Genomic DNA, 17,241 nt, shown 5'->3' with positions numbered 1-17,241 from the left:
AGCTTGACTCAGCCGACGTGGCTGCACAGAGAGAGCATGGCCGTCCTTGTTTATTATCGCAACTGCCCCTCTCCAAAGCTGCACACTTGACCAAAGAAGCTGACGTTCCCAGTGAGAAGACACAAATCAGTGGCAAAACCTGGGTTCAAACCCAGGTACCCTAATTTCAGATGCAGTCTTTCCCAATGATCCAGCCGCATCCAGGCTAATATGATTGTCCAGGTCTCTGTGTAAGAATAGTCCCATAATTGTTATTTGTGTGTGTGAGGAAGCTTGGCCCTGAGCTAACATCTGTTGCCAATCTTCCTCTTTTTTTTTTTTTCTTTTTTTTTCTTTTTTTTTTTTGCTGAGGAAGATTGGCCCAGAGCTAACATCTGTGCCAGTCTTCCTCTACTTTGTATATGGGATGCCACCACAGCATGGCTTGATGAGTGGTGTTCAGGTCCACGCCCGGGATCCAAACCCATGAATCCAGGGCTGCCAAAGTGGAGTGCAAGAACTTAACCACTATGCCATTGGGCTGGCCCGTTAGTAACTTTTTAATTGCAATTTGAAGAGAACATGTTCCTTTCCGTCTTAATTGTGCTGTCAAAAAAATGGTGTTACTCTTTGTTAGCAGGGAGTCTCTTTGAGAGGTCCTTATTTTTTTCCAATTTCTATTAATGAAAAAATATCAAACATTCATAAAAATTGAAAAGATAATAAAATGAACATGCCATATACTGTCCACTTAGAAATTATTCTATGTTTGTGCTCACTCTGTGTTTGTGTATATACATACATATAGATGTGCAAAGACACATATTTTAAAGTATTTGAAGACATCGCGATACTTTACCCTACTTCAGAGTGCACCTCATAAGAATAAGGAACACACTACAGCTGGAATACATTAGCTCTCACACAATGTTATACTGAATAACATTTACAATAATCCCATCTAATATTCAACATGTATTGAAATTTCTCCATTTGTCCCAAAGAGACAATTGGCTAGGTTTTTTTTTTTTTTTTTTTCCAACCAGGGAAGCAGTCGAGATTCATATTTAACATTTGAAGGTTGTGTATTTAAATCTAGAATCAGTCTTTCCATTGTGACATTGATGTTTTGAAGAGTCCGGGCTGGTTGTCTGGTAGAATGTCTCGCATTCTGAATTTGTCTGATTGTTTCCTCACGGTCTCTCTAACTTTTTTTTTTTTTGGTGAGGAAGATTGGCCTGAGCTAACAACTGTTGCCAGTCTTCCTCTCTTTTTGCTTGAGGAAGATTGTCCCTGAGCTAACATCTGTGCCAGTCATCCTCTATTTTGTATGTAGGACACTGCCACAGCATGGCTTGATGAGCGGTGTATAGGTCCGCACCTGGGATGCAAACCCGTGAATCTCAGGCTGCTGAGGGAGAGCCTGTGAACTTAACCACTATGCCACCGGGCTGGCCCTAAGGTGTTCTTTAATCTCCTGTATTTCCTGTAAACTGTAAGTTAGATTTAGAGGCTAGATTAGCATCAACTGGAACATTTTTGGCAAGAATTCTTTATACATGATGTGTTCTGCATATTGCATCACAGCAGGAGCACATAATGTCAACTCTTCTCCTGATTAGTGATGATAAATTTGATCTTTTGAGTTAAGGTGATTACACCCGGATATCCATTGTAAGATAAATTTTTTTTTTCCCTTTGCAAATAGTATGTGATCTTTGACACTGAAAATCCTGTTCTCTAGCAACCTTTCAGCTGATGTTTTAGCATCCATCGGTAATCCTTGATGGAATCATTCGTTAAAGGATTTGTGGAAAATGTTGACTTTCTAATTCTGTCATTCCTTCTCTGTTTAGCTGCAGCATTCTTCTGGAAAGAAGACTTCCGCTTCTTAACCTCTTTCTCTCACTCTTCTTAGCATCACTGGATTCAAGGATTTTTATTTAAACGGGATGTTATAATCATTTCCAGTTCTTACTCTTGGTGCTCCCCCTGCCCCAAATCTGGCCAGTAGAAGTCTGTTTAAGTGGCCCCAGGTCTTTTGGGCATGCCCCGTTAGTCCTTGAGCCGTTCCTTGCTTTCTGGAACAAGATGTCTCAGGCTCCTCTTGTGCTTTCCTTGTTCCCCTTTTATTTGGTGGTGGAGTGGCTTTCTAGTCTGTGCATTCCTGCTTAGATTTATTAGTCCTAGCCCCAGTTGCACAGTTTTAAGGCATGCAGTTCTGAATTTAACCAGTAATGTAATCTGCTTGTCCTTCCAAGTACCTTAAAATCATGGTCCTTACATTCTTGGAGGAATGCCTTAAGGAAATACAGGTGTTGATTTCAGTAGTTTAAAATCGATTTTGTATTAAGCTCTGCAGAGAGCTGCATGTGGTGTCATCCCCCTTGGGCCCTTATAGAACCCCCAGTGTTGAAGGTTCTGGAAATGCGATAATGTGTCATGGTTAAGAGCTGAAGCACTAAGCCAGAGCACCGGGGGTTACATTCTAGCTCTTTTTTTTTTTTTTTTTTTTTTTTTTTTTTTGTGAGGAGATGAGCCCTGTGCTAACAACCGCCAATCCTCCTCTTTTTTTGCCGAGGAAGACGGCCCTGGGCTAACATCCGTGCCCATCCTCCTCCACTTTATTTGGGACGCCACCACAGCATGGCCTGCCAAAGCAGTGCGTCGGTGCGCGCCTGGGATCCGAACCAGCGAACCCCGGGCCGCCGCAGCGGAGCGCGCGCACCCAACCGCTCGCGCCACCGGGCCGGCCCCACATTCTAGCTCTTAATGTTGATAATCGTGTAAATTTAGGCACATTTCCACATGGCTTTTCATTTCCACAGTTATTTTATTTTTCCATGACTAAGGGACTATTGAATATTTCTTCCTTACCAGAAAGGATATTTTCTATTTGTTCTAAGCTGTTGTATATTTTTTAAACTACTGAAGTAGTATAGTGATTTAGGTGTAAACTACAAGTAACATCTTATTATTGCTTCCTGTTAGCTGATTCCCTCCCCAACTAGGCTAGAGGAGCAAAGCTTTATAATATATGTATTTTTAGTCACTGAAGAATTGATTCAGATGTCTCTGAAAATTAGCTGTTTTGTTTCATTGTGGTTGTTTTTAAACAATATTTACTTTTTAAAAAAGTGTTAACCTAAATTAGATTACCAATTAAAAACAATCAGATATTCCTTTATTACTGTGATTACATATAAATTTGCTACGTAGTGTGACTCTATGTAGTGTAAGGTAGTATAAATTAAACAGGTAGTGTAATTTGCAATTACTTCAGAATGTGTGAGGTTAATTGCATGTCTCTAACTCAAACTTTCCGAGCCATAATGCCAAGATGGCTTATTTACACTGTCGATTAACAGGAGACACAACATTCTGACTAAGGGACGGAATGAGGAGCAGAAAAAGCATTAAGTCAAGGTTTTAAACTCAAATATAGACAGAAAACCTTGAGAATTTCTAATAAAAACTTGAGGAATTCTGATACTTATATACAAAATTATTTTGTCGTTATCATTCAACAGTCCTATTTTAGGAGATTACAGATATATGGAGAATAGTAATAAATCATCAAACTATCTACCAACCAAACACAATTTGACCACGATGCCTTCTTAAACAGCAATCTTTAGTCTACACAAATGTTGAGTACAGGAGTGGTTAAGCGTCTCTCCATTTTTTTGAGAAGAAATCAGAACAATTTTCTGGAAGAAGGATGATGATGATGATTATAACAATCAGTACTTAGGTGCCAGGCACTGTTATCAGTTCTTGATGAATGTGAACTTATTTCAGCCTCCTATGTTCCTGTGAGATAAGAACTGTTAGTATCCCCATATCATAGATGGGGAAACTTGAGGCACACGGGTTAACTGACTTGTCCAAGGTTGACAGCTAATTAGATGAGCATGGGATTTGAAACAGGGAGTCTTGTTCCACAGTCTGTGCTCTAAACCACTATGCTATATTGTCTCTGTAAGAAGATGAAAATAAAAGTAAGATAAAATTTGTGTAATGTAACCACATATTGTCAGCTGTTTCTAATGCTATGTTTGAGACTATTTTCAAATTTCATTATTACTGGTACTTTTTGGCTGCTTACTCACCAGATAATACGTGGTTGGTTGAAATTCCCCATGTGTTTAGTTGAAGAAGATTGATATATTTTTAAACCTGCAAGAAAAAAATTATTAGCTCTTGCAAATTTGGCTTAAGTAACAAATTCATCATTTCCTTGGTAACAGAGCTCATAGTTCTGGCCCAAACTCCTACTCCATAATAGCTAACACTGCACCTTATCTATAATATGGATAGATAACTAAATCTATATTGTAACTTCTGTTGAATTTTCACTAGAGAAATCTGACTTTCAAGGGTGACATATTAAAAGATGCAAATACGTCCATGAAGGTTGGTCTGATTCTGTAGATTGTAAGATTCAGAATCGAAATTATAGGAACTCGATTCAAAATCAAGGCTGTGGAATTAACTTGGTGTAATTGTCTTGTGTCACACGTAGCATTTATCATAGTTCGTTACTGTAACTATACACAAAGGGCAATGTGACATTAATATAAATCTAAGAAGCGGAACATGGACTTGAGTAGGATGAAGCTGTCTCTTACCAGTTCTGTGACTTTTGCTAAATTACTAAACTGTCTGATCTTTGTTTTCTCAGCTCTAAAATGAAGGTAATGTTTCTAGTAGATACTAACAGCTACGTTAGCTTGCACTTATAATATTGACACTTTGGTTAGTTACTACATTCATTCTCAAAAAGTGAACATTTCCTCCATCTGCTACCTCTGTCCCCAAATGAAATTGTTTGCATTTTGCCATCTTTTCAGCATTTAGACTTACAGATACATTTATATAGGACACATGCTTTAAAAAAAAAAAAAAATCCCTCAGTTATGTTAAACCGTATTAAAATTTATTGTTTGTAACATTTCCTTGGGGAACAAATTACTGGTAAAAGGAGGAAACAAATTTGTATGGATTTTTCACCATGATGATAACTTGAATTAACTGAATGTAAGTTGTATTTTTTATTTATAATATGTACACTCTTGTTAATTTTTAAAATTGTGACTGCCTGAAATGTTGCTGTTTCATAGATACAGCATTTTGAACCTCAGTGAGAATCGAGTTGATTTCACGTGCCAAAATATTGCTGAGATATTCACAGATGTGATCAAATCAGAGAAGTAAATGTTCACTCTGTGCATATATATATATTTCAAACACTTCAAATTAAAGCTACCTTAAAATGACATCTAGATAAATTTTCATCTTTGGAAACATCTTACCGTTTCAGAATCTGCATGAGGTTTCAATGTTCTTGTAAATGTTTTATTTTCCTGTTAACCAGGTACTTCTGAGTCACACCCCTTGGTTGCTGTAGTAATATATCTTAGATACTGCAGTGTATTGCTCTCTCTCTCAGCTACACTTCAGTTGTGGCTTTAGGTTTCTCGTTATTTTTCACTCCTTTTAACCATTATATCAGCATGCGTCATTCATAACACTGAGCAACATGTGAGAGATGTTAGAGATTTTGATTTGAGTGGAAGTGAAAATAAGTGACAACCTCTACTGTACATCTCTAAACGCTTACGTTTTAATTGAGGTGTTTCTATTGTAACCATGCAACCTCCTGTGGTGAATATGACTGACTGCTCTTTTTTCTTACGCTCTTTTAAGCAAAGTAAAGCAGCCGTGCGGCTGAAAGAAGACATGAAAAAGATAGTGGCAGTGCCACTCAGTGAGCAGAGGAATTCGACCTATAAGAAGCTGTTTGGCGTCAGTCTCCAAGACCTTCAGCAGCAGGGGCTGACTGAGAATGGCATTCCAGCCATAGTGGGGACGATAGTGGAGTACTTGACGAAGCATGGTAAGTCAAGTCGTGTTTTAATTGTCATTTTTACTGTTCTCAGGTATGAGGAGAAAAATGTTTTTGTGTGAATTAGTTTATAGTGTATGATTCGATTATTCCCTCAAACACTTTAATCAGAATATCAAATTATTGTGTAATATACTTTTCCCTTATAGAAAGACATTAAGAGCATTATTACTGCTTGACATTATTTTGACAAGAATTCAGTTTACCGTGGAGCAATCACTTTAATTATAGAAGTTTCTAGTTTGGAATGATTCCTAGTTTTAAATGCTAAAATACACTGTTCTAATATTAATAGTGAGTTCTCTCGATTCTTCAAATTCCAACTGGTAGTCAATTTTTAACGTAATAGAAGACTTTTAGGGTGTCTTTTTCAGCTGAGGTCATTCATGAACTTATCGGATGCCTTGATTGCCTTCATAAGCTCAATGGGGATACCAAAATAAGTATATAGCCTATTTTGGGGGAGTCATTTACTTTTGGAGTGATAAAATTAAGCATATGAAACCATTGAAGAGTAACATAGTACATTGCATGATAAAAAGATAAATTATATCTTGTAGTTATTGAGAACTATGTTGTCTTATAGCTTTTTTATGATTTTATTTAAAATAGGATTTAAAAAGCTGGATAATTTGAGAAAATATCCCCTACATTCATGCCTTTTAAACAGTATGATGGAAGAACTCCAAACTATATCAATAAACTTTAAAAGATTTGGAAAGGAAATATTTTGAGGGAAAAACTTGGAATTTTCATTATTTTCTATACTGAAACAACATTTTTAAACTAAAACAAGACCCTGCAGAGTAGAATATGAAATTTGTGGGAATTTTTAGAGGTAAAACTTAACTTGAAAGAAAGTCTGTCCTTGGTGCAGTTCGCTCCAGGCCCCAGGTCTTCGCGTGATTACGAGTCCATTCCCCCTGCTAAAAAGAGTCCTTCATTGGAGATGCGTGAGGAGCACAGTGCATCTGTTCCTCTGCAGGAACGTGGGTCAGCTTGTGACAGGGACTGTACGGCAGACAGTTCAGACCTCAGAAGGTCAGGTGCTTTGTGTTCATTGACAGAACAGCCTTTTGCTCAGGTTACTAGGTATGTAGGTGACAAAATGGTATTGTGCTCAGAGAACTGAGGAGCCAAGCTTGCGTCCTTACCTTGTGGTAGTTATCTCATTATTTTTGGAGGAAGGAAAGCTGCAGAAGGGCGAGATTCTTAGAGAACAGCTTTGAATTTGTTCAAATACTTTAAACAGGTTAAACACAAGGTGTTATGTACATGGCAGGAAGATGGGACCTTGGCCTACAAGATCGTGAAGCCAGAAGTTATTAAGTTAGAGCTTTGACGGGACTCATTTACCCAGTCAGTGTTGAGTGAAGCTGTGTCCTGCTGACTTAGATACAAATGGATCTCCAGGTAGTTCATTTAGTCTCTTAAATAGGATTGTTCAGTACTCATTTGGATGCCAAGTGTGACCACCTAAAATAATATTTTGGTTTTGGTGTAATCAGAGTTCTGATCTTTTACCCAACAATGATTGAATAATAGCCTCTTTTAATTTTTTTAAAATTATTGAATGGTTAATATACTTATGTGGTTCACAGTACAGAGGTGTATACAGCAAAAAGTCTCTTCCTCCAAACCTTGTCCCCTGACCATTCATTTCCCTTCCCAGAAACAATATTACTATATTAGTTTCTGATATAGTCTTACAAAGATATTTGAATATATAAGCATATGTGTATATGTTTTTTCTTTCCCTTTTAACATAAACGGAGCATTCCATGCACACTATATGAATCTTTTTTATAAAAAAATCACTTAACAGTATATTTTAGAGATGGTTCCATATTGCATAAAGAGCTTTACTCATTTAATTCTTTTTTTTACCCCTGCACACTGTTTACTATATGTATCATTTCTTTAAGCAGTCACATACTAATGGGCATTGAATTGTTTCCAGTTTTTGCTGTCTACAGACAACGATTCAGTGACTAAGCTTTAACATGTGTCATTTCAAGCACTGTGTTTCTGTAGATGAACTTTCTAGAAGTGGACTGCCAGGTCAAAGGATATGTGCATTTATTATCAACTCTATAAGAGTTTAACCAGTTTATATTCACACCATCAATGTATGAAAATTTTGGCAAAATTTGTATTAGGGATTGGATTTCTTCTGCCTCTCCTTAGCATACCTTAGTTATACTTTGACAGGGTGTATTCAGGTAATGCAAACTAAATGTTTTAGTGGCTAAATCAGCCATTCTTAACTAGGGATGTGAAATGGAATCACTAGTAGAATCTTTTCAGAATACCTGTGCGTGGGTGATACCTCAGATCTACTGAATCAGAATCCTGACTAGGCAAGCTAGGGTAGGGCACCTACCCTGTATTTTGTAAGGGTGTGTAGTTAAATTACTATGTAGACAACCATAAGCTCCTCATTGTATTTGAGACTATCATGTTGATAAGTCAAAGAGCGTGTATAAGTTTGAAGAGTGGTATAAAATCTGAGGGCAAGATACTTGGATTAGTTTTATTTAATTACTTGGTAGTGTTTTTAAGTAAACTTCCGATATAGTAGGCACTCTGTCAGGTGTGGGATTTAGGGATGATTGGTCATATAATTTAACCATAGGTAGATATTTTGGTCATACTTTGTTTTTTAATGTAAATGCAGACTTTTAACAACTTGATATGAGGGAAAACTCATTATTAAGAAATTTTAGGACAGAAGGGTTTATTAAGGCCTATACTGAGGCCTTTTAAACAGACTTGGGACTGTTTTTCTTTAAAAAAAATTTTTTTTCCATTCAAAGGAAAATTTTATGAGTTATGGGGCATATCATCTTTTTACTATTTTAAAACAACGAATCTTGCTGACAGTTAACTGGATTCCTTCTCTCTTCCGGGAAGATACTGTGCAATATGCCGTTTAAATAGTGTAGGATTCTCCACTCACCACCAGGTGTCAGCGTGCACTTACATATTGTCATACTACTTTCTGGGCCAAAGTGTGCCCCTTAGGCAAATTCTGACTTCAGATATCTTTTGTTTCTAATGATGTATTCACACTATTTTGAAATAAATATTTCAATTGTACAAAAAATTAGCTATTAATGCTAGGAGTTGTTATTTAGCGTATATAATTCTTCTTTCATTTCTAAACCATTATTAAGTTGCTGTTTCTGGATGATTAACTCATATCTCCTGAAATCAAATACAATAGAATCTTGGAAATGCATGAGACTAACTCCACAAAGCCTTCTGAATATCTCCTTCCTCTGAACATTTATGTTATAATCATAATTTCCTAAAAATTTAGAGTAGGAAAATTTAGAGATTATATAGTCTGGTAAGCCTTATATGGGTATTGGATATATTATAAGTTCATAAGACTCGTAGAAACTGTATGGATTCTTTTCCCCAGAGTGTAATATAGCCATGTCCTGGGGTAAACTTCCCCTGCTTGAAAATCACTAGGTATCCTAAGAGCTGTTTGGGTGAAAGATGTTCCTGAGGGAAGAGAGTTGTGCAAATAAATGGAATGGAAACAGAAAAAAATGATTGAGAAGCATTAACTTTGACTTCTATTTATACCTTATCTCTCCACTAGCGAGGTCTAGTGGGATTAGGAACCTTGAAGACAAAAGCCAGTTCTTGGAGCTGGGTAGTTATTTTGGAGTAACTGAAAGTATATTTATTTGAGGGAAGGGTCAAAAAACCTTGTTGGAAGAGAAAAACCTAAGGTCAAAGCTAGAAAAGCACTGAAATCAGACTCAGGGGGCATTTGCTGGGCCAAAAACAGGCTCAGGAGCTGGAGAGATACAGGACTAAGATGCAAGATTCTAAATTTTCAGGATCTGGGCCTTGACCAGGGATGGGATTCTCTGCTTGACGCCAGTAGACATTTCTGAACTTACAGATGAAGCTTTGTAGAGTAGAGGAAACAGACCTTGAAAGTTTTAAAAATGACTAAGCTGAGGTCTTCCAACAGTAACTGATATTCTGCAGTGTTGAAGGGAATGGCATATCATTAGTTATCTGTTGCTGCGTAACAGATTACCCCAAAACATAGTAGATTAAAACAATAAGGTTTATTAACTCACAGTTCCTGTGGGTCAAGAATCCTGGCACAGCTTAGTTGTGTCTTCTGTTTCTGGGTCTCTTTTAAGGCTGCAGTCATGGTGTTGGCTGAGGCTACAGTCATATCAGGACTTAACTGGGGAAAGGTTCACTTCTAAGCTCCTTCACATGGTTATTGGCAGGATTCAGTTCCTTGTGGGCTGTTGACCTGATGGTCTCAGTTACTCAGTGGCTGTTGTCCAGAAACTGCCCTCAGTTCCTTGCCACGTGGACTTCTCCATAAGTTAGCTAACAAAATAAATAGCTGCTGACTCATCAGAGTGAGCAAGCAAGAAGAGCCGAAGAGAGGGAGAGAACACGAGCAAGCAAGATGGGTATCACAGTCTGTTATAACCTAATCTCAGGAGTGAGATTAGAACCTACTCACATCATTTTGCTAGATTCTGTTGGTTAGAAGCAGGGCGCTAGGTCCAGCCCACACTCAGAGGGAGGGGAGTACACATGGTGGTGGGTACCAAGAGCCAGGGATCATTGGGGCCATTTGAGAAGCTGCCTACGACACATAATGAGTGGTATCTCCTCTGATTACGTGGTGCCCTGGCCATACTGACTGTTAAATATTTTTAATATCATCCCTGATTTCACAGATTTTTGTCAAAAATAGAGTAAATTGGAGCTAAAATGTCAACTTTTGATATTCATCATCTTCATGGCCAAATAATATGTGTATATTCAAGAACATATATAAAATATCTTACCAGAGTACAAACTCAATGAGGATAATGGTAGTATTCAAATTTTTTCTCACAGTTGATTTTTTTTTAGTACCTAACTTAGTGCTAGTTGCTCATTAAATAATTGTTGAATGAAAGGGTTCATAAAATGTTTTATCAAATTACAAATTAAGATGAAATTAGCTTTCTCCTTTTTCTTTAGAAGAGCAATACAATTAGCAGGTAAGATAAAAAGCAAAGGCTGCTAAAAACAAACACCTCCCGTCTAAATGATTCTAACAAGCATCAGTGCTCATGTCATTGCTAAAATTCACCATTAGGCTCTCAAAAGCAGAGTGGCAAGTTGGGTCCTTGGGTTACTCTTTCTTAGAAAGATTGTTTCTTATACCTTCGACATTCCTCCACAGTCTGGTTCACTTGCTTACGTGGCGTTCTGTCTCCTCGTACTCAGCAAACCAAGCTGGAAATCATTACCTTCTACCCTAAACCAGCTGCCACCCCTCACCCCCACTTCACCTTATCCTTTACGGCACTTTTTCCTGGATTCCTAGATTTCAGACCCTAGAGTTACCTTTCAACCTTTCCTGTTCCTTACTTCCCTTCTGTACTAAGTTACCAAATCATCTTTATTCTTTCCTTCCCACCATAATCTCTGTTTTACTGCCTTACAATAGAATGTAGTCTCCCTAGGGCAAGCTCTCTGTCCTCTCCATTCTCAACTTCTTAGCTAGCTAGATCTTCCTTAAACCTTGATTATATTGTGTCTTGTCCCCACATACATGCTTAATACTCCACTGATAAAGTCTTCACTCTTTAACCTGAGATTCACTGTGCCATTTCTTCCATTTTATTACCCTATTGCTCTCCGACCTAAACACTCTGTATTTTCGTCTGTCAACCTTTCTTTATGCTGTCCTGTCTTGGCTTCTCAATTAATGTATTTGTTCCTCTTTGTCAGGGATAGATCAAGGTTTTGGGGGTCCTGATGCTTAATCCTTTTGTGACCCTCTTTAAGAAAAAGAAGACAAAATTAAGAATATAGAATTAGGGACAGAGCATTGAAAAGGACCCAAATAAACGAAGGGCCCTGAAGCTGAAACTGCATTGGCTTCACAGTACATCAGCCCCAGCCCTCCTATCTTGCCTAGGCTTTAGCCACAGATTATGCGAAGGAGCCCGAGGCTCCTCTGTGGAGTCTTCTCTGCTGGCCCCAGCCAACACTAATAACCCCCGTCAATTGGCTGAAAGCAAGGTTCTTGTTTTATGCTACTTTATGTCTCATAGAGTCTTATGCTTTGAATCTAGTGATTACTAAAGAAATATTACTTAATTATTACCAAAGTAATCACATGTAGTTTAGAAGTTTCTTACATATGTTATTTTTTTAAAATAGTTGTACTCAAAATGCTAAGCTGCTATTGGAGCCCAGGGTAAGTTTCTGTGATGTACTGTAGGAGATTATATGAATGAGATTTCTTTGTAGAGTAGTATATATTCTATGTTTATATATGTCCTAACCTTATTTTCAGAGGTCAGTTTTTATAACAATCATATATGATCTTTTTAGTTGATATGTAGTAACTGTAAAGATTTATTATTCTAAGAACACACTTTTATAAAATGTAAAAATCTTCCAACGCTTGATAATTATTGCATTCAGAAAATCCTTAACTGAGACTTATTTATTTTGGTTGTTAGTTTTTTAGGGTTTGTATCTGTTTGTGAGCGACTTCTACTTTCTGTGTGTCTACTTGACTGTTCCAGGACTCACCCAGGAAGGCCTTTTTAGGGTGAACGGCAACGTGAAGGTGGTGGAACAACTGCGCTTGAAGTTCGAGAGTGGAGTGCCCGTGGAGCTCGGGAGGGATGGCGATGTCTGTGCGGCAGCCAGCCTGCTAAAGCTCTTCCTGAGGGAGCTGCCGGAGAGCGTGATCCCCTCAGCTCTGCGTCCTCGACTCATCCAGCTCTTTCAGGGTTCGTACTGTAAATCCGTCTAGGAATTAAAGCAATTTTAGTTTTCAGTTAAAACTAAGCTTTTAAATATTTGTGGTCTCTCCATAACTGCCATCTTGCTATTTCACTCTAGGCCCTCATCTTCTACCCTAAAATAATACTAAACCGATTACGAAATACCAATATTAAATGTACTTTCTTAAATTTTTTTTTTTAATTTTATTTATTTATTTTTACCCCCAAAGCCCCCATAGATAGTTGTATGTCATAGCTGCACATCCTTCTAGTTGCTGCATGTGGGACGCGGCCCCAGCATGGCCCGAGAAGCGGCGTGTCGGTGCGTGCCCGGGATCCAAGCCCGGGCCGCCAGCAGCGGAGTGCACGCACCCAACCCATTTAGGGGCCGGCCCTAAATGTACTTTCTAAGACAATTGGCAAATGAATACTTAAATAACATAATATTGAAAAGCCCTGATGCTTTTGGGCCAAAGAAATTCTTTTCAGACTAGTGACTGCCATAGAAGGAGTGAGAATAAGACATTAAATTCTATGTAGGAAAATAAAAATTGATTTTTGATTATATTATGAAATGATTTTTAAATGAAGAAATTTCATTTTTAAAGGTAATATTTATAGGCATAATCATTGAGTTCTCCCTCCTAAGTACAGTAACAAAAATAATTCAGGGGCCAGCCCCGTGGCTTAGCGGTTAGGTGCGCGTGCTCTGCTGCTGGCGGCCCGGGTTCGGATCCCGGGCGTGCACCGACACACTGCTTCTCCGGCCATGCTGAGGCCACGTCCCACATACAGCAACTAGAAGGATGTGCAGCTATGACATGCAACTATCTACTGGGGCTTTGGGGGGAAAATAAATAAATAAATAAAATCTTTAAAAAAAAAAAAAAGAGAAAGAAAAATAATTCAGCCTTGAAAAGCTATTTCTTTCCTTATTTTTGCCAAGTTACAGTGAAAAGGGAAAAATGTATTTTTCAGAATGTTAGTTCCCAGATTAAGAAAGATATTACTAAAAAGCTACATTCTTTTAAAGCGGTGGTGTAACTGTTCACATGTAGTACAATCAAGAAAGGCCATGTTGTGTTCTATTGAAAAATAGTGATAAAATATGAAAGCAGAAGTTGCAGAACCATTTGTTCTGGTTACCTACAGTGCTTTTAAGCTTTCTATATCAGTAAGTGACAATTGGTAAGTGACACCTTTGAGGCTTATTTGTTAGAAACTAAACTTTTGTTATGTTTACTTGAAGTATATGAGCAGTTCAAGGAGGTAACCATTGCTTCTGTTTAGATGATACTTACAAATAATTTTTTTCTTTTTTCTTAAATTGATGTTTTAATAGTTTACAACATTGTGAAATTTTGGATTGTACATTTTTGTTTGTCCATCACCATATATATGTCTCCCTTCACCCCTTGTGCCCACCTCCCACCCCCATTGCCCCTGGTAACCACAATACAGTTTTCTCTGTCCATGTGTTGGTTTATATTCCACATATGAGTGATATCATACAGGTTGTCTTTCTCTTTCTGGCTTACTTCACTTAACATAATACCCTCTAGGCCCATCCATGTTGTTGCAAATGGGACGATTTTGTCTTTTTTTTATGGATGAGTAGTCTGCCATTGTATATATATACCACATCTTCTTGATGCAATCGTCAGTCGAGGGACACTTAGGTTGCTTCCACTTCTTGGCTATAGTGAATAATGCTGCAATGAACATAGGGGTGCATAAGCCTCTTTGGACTGTCGATTTCAGGTTCGTTGGATAGATTCCCAGTAGTGGGATGGCTGGGTCATAGGGCATCTCTATTTTTAATTCTTTGAGGAATCTCCATACCGTTTTCCATAGAGGCTGCACCAGTTTGCATTCCCACCAACTGCTTACAAGTAATATTTTATTCATATCATGGGGATGTGAAATGTTAAGATAAATTTCTGAAAATCATTTTTAAATAATTGCTATAAAAGCCAGTTGAAGATTTAAATATTGTGTGCTTAATACAAAATATTTTGTAATCGTATTTAGTATTACTAAGAATCTTATTCTTAATATTTTAATATTAAGGTATAATATTAATAATAGTAATACCAATATTAAACTTGTGAATACTTGTGAATTTTAAAGGCTTTTATTACATTTCCTAGAATAACTTTCATTTGATAATGAGAATGCACTCTTTATTTTTGTTAATATTTACATTATAGTAATGTTTTGTTATAATTTAAGTCTTCTTTATAAATTATCTCCTTGTTCCTGACATGTTTTCTTGGTGGCTAAAAAAGTTGATATGCATCATAAAAAGCAAGCAGTATCATTCTAAAAGGAAGACTGGTTTATATAGTCAGCCTTAGGGGTTGTGTGATTATGCACAAATAACAAATTCTGAATGGGGCAGAGAAACTAACTTTTTGCTTTATCGGTATTATTCTCTCATTCCCTGGAAACCCCAGGGGCTAGATTTGAGATATTCCATAAAAAAAAAGTATTAATGGAGTACCTACTAGTTATGTAAGCTGCTAAGTAATGCGTTAGGTGTCAGACAGCATAGCCTCTATGAAATAAACTTTGCTCTCTAGTAATTCAGGTAGAAAATAAATAAAAAGAGCCCCTGTGCCTCTGCTGGTTTATCCTGTGTGCAGTTCTCCTACCGTGGAGGGTACGCACTGCAGCTGGTCCCTCTAAAGCCGGAGGTGACTCTTGACAGACTCACTAAAAGCAGATGTTACGCTCAGCCAGTTATATAGTATTTGCATGTCTGCTTTTCTACTAATAAAATTGTTTTGATATAATCTCCTTAGAAAGACTACGCTGTTTTCATATTTCGGTCCTTATAATGATAAATTAAATAGTTTTCTTGATATTCTCTCACAACTCAATGCCAGATTTCTTTTTAAAAAAATGTTATGGGCCTTCGAATTATATTCTGTGTAAAGAGCAAGCTATTTCATGACTGAATATACTTAAAATTTTTTAGCTCAAGATCCTCTCTTCCATGCTTTATAGGATGGAATTCTGGAGCCCCAACTAAGTATTTTTTCAGACATTTAAGCTAAACGAAAACTGCCACTGAGGAGAGTCTGGCTGCTGCTCTAGGTCATCCTCAATCATGTGGATCAACAGTGGCCCTCGGGTGGAAGAACACCACTTAAGCTCTTTCATTTTTATAACAAATTATCAACTTGTAGACTTATCTGGTGTCTAAAGCTCTGAGATTACTTATTGTTTTAGTTGGTATTGCATACCAAACATTTATGAAAAACTTCTATCTGAAGTTGATGACTGCCAGAACCTTTTGCTTGTGTCAAAAGCCCAGTGTAGACAATTCATATTTGAGAGAGACTCCAAAGGACCTTCAGCGATCTCTCTCTCTTGTTGTCATGTTAAACTTATCTCTGATTGCAACAACTCATCTTGCCTTAACTGACATTTCCAGTATAATTATCTCCACTTGGCTATATTCCTTGACTTTTGATCTTTTATTCTTATCTCAGTGGGCCAGTAGTATATGTATTTTTTATTTTAATTATCTTAGGTGTGTTTTGGGAATAGATGTGAATTGCAAGCAAAAATTTTAGGAAAGGATTCGTTTTATTTAGCATTAACTAGAAATCCCTTTACTCGAATGCTCCCTATTGAAAAATCTTCTATAATATAAATGCATATATTTCTAGTTCATAATTGAATATTTTGTTATTTGATGAGTTATATTAGATCAATCCATCAATCGTTTTTTAGTACCTTCTACTTAGACACTGGATGATACCAAGAAATAAAAGATTCAATGTTCTGATTTCAAGGAGTGCGTGACCTAACTGAGGAGGCAGAATGTGTGTGGTGTACATTCTACGGTACTTCAAATGAGTGATAAGAACATCCAGTCAGTGGTAACAAGGAGAGAGGGAGGTCAGTCTGGATTATGGTAGTCAGAGAACACTTTGTGGAAAAAGTAACATTGGGGTACATAAGATTAATTTGGATGGAGAGAAAAATCTTCTAGGCAAGGAAAGAGCATGAGCAAAAACACTGTCAGTTAGACAGAGATGTCTGACAGAGCTGTCCGTAGCTGTAGGAGATTAGTAAAAGATATATTTTAAATAGTAGGCTGAGACTAGATGGTAGAGGGTCTGGAATGTTAGGCTAAGGAATTAATATTTATCTGTAAGCAGCAAATTTTTGAAGAAAGAAGTCGTATGATGGAAGCAATATGTTAGGCAGTGCTGTGTAAGATGGTTGGATAGGAAGATGCTGGGTGCAGGGAGAACGCTAGAAGACTAGCAGAAATCTAGGTCTTGGTCCTGAGGACCTGTATCTGGTAAATAGTTGGCAGTGGAATTTTTTAATTGTGGTAAAGTATATACAACGTAAAATTTACCATTTTAACCATGTTTAAATGTACAATTCAGTGACATTAAGTACATTCATTGTGTTGTACAACCATCACCACTATCCATTTCCAGAACTTGCTTATCATCTTAAACAGACACTGGCAATGAAATTTTAAAGGAAGGTTACCAGACATTAGAAAGAAAACATGAACAGGACATGATGGCCAGTAATTAGATA

At 37.4% G+C, this 17,241-nt stretch overlaps 1 protein-coding gene across 11 annotated transcripts in view; it reads left to right on the top strand.

Annotated features, from left to right (window-relative positions):
• The window catches only part of FAM13A (family with sequence similarity 13 member A), a 346,516-nt gene that overhangs the window by 46,830 nt on the left and 282,445 nt on the right, over nt 1-17,241 (top strand). For all 11 annotated transcript variants that reach the window (XR_015552950.1, XM_087434589.1, XM_087434588.1 and 8 more), the window contains exons 2-3: nt 5,689-5,878; nt 12,469-12,678. Coding sequence is in view for 10 of the 11 variants with exons in the window: in XM_087434587.1 (XP_087290713.1) it covers nt 5,689-5,878; nt 12,469-12,678 (400 nt within the window). In the remaining variant the exon portion in view is untranslated. The remainder of the gene's footprint in view (nt 1-5,688; nt 5,879-12,468; nt 12,679-17,241) is intronic.

This window comes from Ceratotherium simum, chromosome 8, assembly GCF_057802395.1.
Source record: "Ceratotherium simum simum isolate JZ-2026a chromosome 8, ASM5780239v1, whole genome shotgun sequence".
NCBI classification, from domain to species: Eukaryota; Metazoa; Chordata; class Mammalia; order Perissodactyla; family Rhinocerotidae; genus Ceratotherium; species Ceratotherium simum.
Note: the sequence above shows the minus strand (reverse complement) of the source record. Positions and strands in the feature narration are given on the sequence as shown.